This window comes from Oreochromis aureus, linkage group 8, assembly GCF_013358895.1.
Source record: "Oreochromis aureus strain Israel breed Guangdong linkage group 8, ZZ_aureus, whole genome shotgun sequence".
Classification (NCBI taxonomy): Eukaryota; Metazoa; Chordata; class Actinopteri; order Cichliformes; family Cichlidae; genus Oreochromis; species Oreochromis aureus.
In genome coordinates, this window is record NC_052949.1 from 29,781,953 (window position 1) to 29,786,782 (window position 4,830).

The window sequence follows — 4,830 nt, forward strand, 5'->3', positions numbered from 1 at the left end:
ATTGCGTCAGAAATGCAGAAACCCTAATCCTGTCTGCTTGAAGCGTCTACAGGTGCATTTCACTGTTAGTGCTTTTTGTCAAAAAACGGCAAAGCGTCACACATCTGTTGTCTAAAATCCTTATGGTCGTGGCGTGGGCGTGTGTGTGTGTGTGTGTGTGTGTGTGGGCGTGGGTGGGTGTGAAGTTAAAGAGGAAAGAAAGCCTTAGCACAAGGAAAGAAACGGAGATGGAGGATGTGATGCGGGGGAGGGCCACAGAGAGTTCAGTGGCCTGTCTGGCCTTCCCCTCTGCAAACTCGGTTGCGTCCTCGGGACCTCTGGGAAATGTAGTGTCACTGACAGACAGAGCTGTTTTTTATTGTTTCTGGCTAATTTGTACACCCGCTTGTCTTCCACAGTTGCACAAAGGTGAGCATTAAACAAGATCCGATGGCGCAGTGATTCATTGCTCGCGTTAACGCGAAGAAGACCACGATGAAGTTTTCAGGTTAAACTTCACATCCCACGCTGCTTGTTGCTTCATGCGCAGGCTCTTTGAGCGAGGATGAGGAGGCGACACCGCGGAGAATGACTGGAGGGAGGCTCTAATCTGGGGTTCCAATCAGACATTTTCACTATGAATTGCGTTTGTTTGTTTGTTTGTTTGTTTGGTAAAAGTCGCACTTTTGTCTGTCGGGAACGCGGACTCACCGAGCCTACAGTACATCTGCTGACACTGTAGGATTTATGTGGCATTTCAACAAAGGTGGTGGAAATCCTGGCAGAGAGACGCCGATAAACGTTAAGTTCTTCGCTTTTTTAATTTTGGGGACAGAATGCCGCGAGACAACAAAACTCATCTCATCCAGAAAATAGCAAAACAAGCCTGTACGACATTCAGAGGCTTGGAGTCGTCTGCCAGTAAAGTCGTTGAGGACAAACTTAATGAACTAATCTCCTTAGTAACTGCCGTCAGGGCTTCCGACGTGAAAATTGCTCCTCGGAAAACCAAATCGAGCTCCGGGGCAGCGGGGCTCCAGAGCCCCCCCGTCACCTACATGCACATTTGCGAGACGGAGGTGTTCAGTATGGGGGTGTTCCTACTGAGGAGCGGCGCGTCCATACCGCTGCACGATCACCCGGGGATGAACGGGATGCTCAAGGTTTTTACACCTCTGTCTTCAGCCTGCTAACTTCATTTAAGCTAACTAGTTGCAGCTAACCAGCCTTAACTAGCTGGAAGTGTGCGTAACATACCTTTAACTTTGCACTCGAACTCACGTAGGGTCAGCAGGCTAAATAACTGTGGTTAGCCCACACCTTGAAATACTTGTAAAATCAGTTTTGGATGGATGGATTCATTTATGTCTTTTTCCCAACATGGATGTTGCATTACACCCTTTGGAGCCTTTCTGATACAGTTAGTTGTGGGCCTACTATAAAGAAATGTTACTGGTGGGTGTGGTCACACAGCATTTGTAACAAGGAACATAGAAATAGAAGTATATTACTGACAGAAAGAAATACATCTGGAGCCAAAGCTCTTCCAGGTCAAACTTCAGATTTGGTGAGTGTGATCACCTCTGTACAAGCAGAAGGTTTGCTCTTCTGCTGGTCTGGAGCATTCAGGTGTGCACTAACACAGTGCAGAAATCTTCCAGCAAGTTTACCTCGTAGTCAGACCATGCAAAGCTCAGAGAAGGTGGGAAAAACCCAAGAGCTCCATCTGAGATTGTACCGGTCTCATTTAATATGTTAAATGCTACAGTTCATGTCAGTTTTGTACGATTGGCAGAGAACATGGCACTACAGATAAGTCATGTCTGTCCTTTGGACAGACTAGGCCAAAGGAGTGATGTCTGGCTACAATGCACAGTTCAGTGAAAACAAAACACAACATGTCTGATTTTGCAGAGGACCTGGGTGCAACCATGTCCTATGTTTACCAAAGGAGAGCAAGAACGATCAGTCCGATAGCTAAAGCTTGATAAAAGTTATTTTACACATACTGTGTATCTACTATATGCAGACATACATCATGTGGAAGAAGAAAAATAAACATGTATTACTTTAACATTCTGAGGTATTTGGTAGGAGACAAAAATTGGCATCTGCTGTACAAATCTACCAAATCAAATATATGGAGTTACCCTCTTTGTGAATAATGGAGCAGCCAAAGTAGCTGCTGCTTGTTAAATAATCAATATGAACAGATTGTTTTTAGGTTGGGTTTGTGGTTGTCTTCTACTAGAAGTGTGAGAGTGTTTGTTATAAAAGCTTATAACCAAAAAAGCCAATTGCAAGTTGTTCAGCTCCTGTGCCTGCAAAACCAGTGATCACCCCTCCACCACAGTTGGTATGAGGTGCTGATGTGGTGTCTTTGGTTGTCTCCAATGTGGTGGTGTATCTTACAGCTAAACATCTCCATTTTGGTCTTATCTGTCCTAAGGATATTGTTCCAGACATCCTGTGGTTTGTTTAGATGTGCTGACATTTTCTTAATAGCGAGACGGGACTTTCTCCTGGCAACTCTTAGAATGAGTCAATACTTGTTCAGTCTATTTCTAATTGTACTGTCATGAACTGTAATATTTAACATACTCACCCAGGCCCGTAGAAGCCGAGATGTTTCTCTTGGGATTTTGGCACTTTCTCTGAGCATTGCATCGTCTGATCTTGGAGTAAATTTAGTGGGACATCCACTCCTAGGAAGATTGTGTTATTAATGCACATCTGAATGCTCCAGACTAATATACTGCCAAAATGTCTGCATGTATAGAGGTGTGCACACGCAGAAGCACTTGGCTGCTACTGACCTTGTACCCGTTACCCGTAGAAGCAGTAAGGACTCTATGCATACAAAAACACGGCTGCACAATATAATCCATTCCAGCCAAAGTGATCAAAATAATTGAATACATGTAAAAATGACCTAATACATGTAATTAATTACAATTAGCTGTCTCACCTGTAAAATATGAGCTTCTGTTCACCCTTGTGGCAAAACAGTTATAATAGTTATATAGAATAGTTATTTCAAACTGGTTGGATTCCCACCATGGACCTGGCTTTTAAGTATAGTCCCCACATTGTCGGTAGGGTTCAGGTCGGGGCTTTAGGAAGGCTATCCAGGAGCTGAATGTTCTTAACTTCTGGCTAAAGCTATTTGCATATCTCTTTGTCAGCAAGAAACCTGTTTCCATTCTTGCTACCTTTTTCCTGTCTCTGTGGTCCAGGTTCTCTATGGAAAGGTGAACGTCCGCTGCTTTGACAAGCTGGAGCAAAACCTGGCTGTAACCACAGTCCCACCTGTATTTGACCCCCCGGTACCCCCACTGCAGATGACCTCCGTGTGGCGTGCCGTGCTCCGCTCAGTGGTTGAGTACTCGGAGAACAGCGGGCCATGTCTCCTCACTCCTGTGCGGGATAACCTTCACCAGATCTACGCAGTCGATGGGCCCGCCGCCTTCCTGGATATCCTGGCTCCTCCGTACAATTCAGATGATGGGCGAGACTGCCACTATTACAAAGTCCTGCAAAGTGCATTAGAAGATGAAACCGATGCAAAAGGTCACCAGGAACAGCAGGGAGAGAAGGGGAAGGAAGAGGAGGTGTGGCTCTTAGAAATCCCTCAGCCGGAGGATTTCTGGTGTGGTGGGGAATCATACCCAGGCCCTGCAGTCTCTGTGTAATAGAAGCCTGTGCTCGAAAGGAAATACACTACAAAGTATTACAGACTTAATTTGTTTGTTCTGCCATCTTCCAGAACGAAAACCAAAAATTTGGTCATAATCACCTGGAAGTTACCTGGACTGACTGCCTTGCTCTTGGTTAAGGACAATATAGTAGTGCAGAGACATACAGAGACTTAAACTGACTTAGAGCCCTCTTGGAATAAGGACAACTGAACAGCCTTCCACAAATATCCCTGTGGTATTGGGAGAAGTGTTTTCCCGGGGAATTCTCATTCCTAATATGGTGTTTTCCTTCAGACCATTATGTTGCCGTTTAGACTTATGAATGTTATCAGCAAAACTTTGTGAATGGTGGGGTATCATTAGGATCTCTGCTGTGCTCCTTGTTGTTAGTCTCTGCTGCAGAGAGCCTCCACATTGCCGCAGCCTGCAGCACCACTCCTGCCTGCCTTATATGTGAATAATGAATGTACACTTATGAAGAAGGCCATGTACCCACTCACTGCACACATTATATTTACGCTTTCTTTTTATTCTTTTCACTTATTCATGACATGCTTCCTAAACAGGTTTGGTCGGTTATTAGAGGAAAGAAAAACGCCGTTTTTCAAAGATTGCTACGTATGTTGTGGTAGGTTGGACTAAACTGTTGTTTCACTGAATGAAGTTCGATGCTTCAGTATGTGGCACTTTAAAAAGGCTCACTTAAATCAGAGAATCTTTAAAAAGTGCTGAAATTGGGAGATGTGTTGGATAACTTTAATATTTTAACCATTTTCAGTCTTTGACGTGTATCTTATGTATGTCACCTGAGCTTATGTCTTCAATTTCCTTCGGCCTACATTTGACTCCACACACATTTGTGTCAGTATGACCATGATGCTGTTACTTTGATGATGAATGTATGTGGAGCAATAAAACAGATGAAGATGCTCACAAATAAAAAAATGTCTTTTATCATTAATAGAGTTTAAAATCTGACAAAAGTTCGTATATTTTGGGAGGAGGGTTGGTACAGAAACCTGCCTGGCCCTGTCAGTGACCTGCACCACTGAAAGTCAGAGTGTAGTCTGCAGTGCTGATCCTGAGTGAAAATGCTGTCTGCTGTTGATGGGCTGTTTTGACCCTGTTTTGACCCAATCAACATACTGTATTT

At 44.0% G+C, this 4,830-nt stretch overlaps 1 protein-coding gene across 1 annotated transcript; it reads left to right on the forward strand.

Annotated features, from left to right (window-relative positions):
• Positions 1 to 522: 522 nt before the first annotated feature.
• On the forward strand, positions 523 to 4,621 carry adoa (2-aminoethanethiol (cysteamine) dioxygenase a). Its single transcript, XM_031739720.2, has 2 exons — positions 523 to 1,142; positions 3,216 to 4,621. Exons 1-2 carry the CDS (start codon positions 816 to 818, stop codon positions 3,669 to 3,671), a joined length of 783 nt encoding a protein of 260 aa, XP_031595580.1. The 5' UTR covers positions 523 to 815; the 3' UTR covers positions 3,672 to 4,621.
• Positions 4,622 to 4,830: the final 209 nt, after the last annotated feature.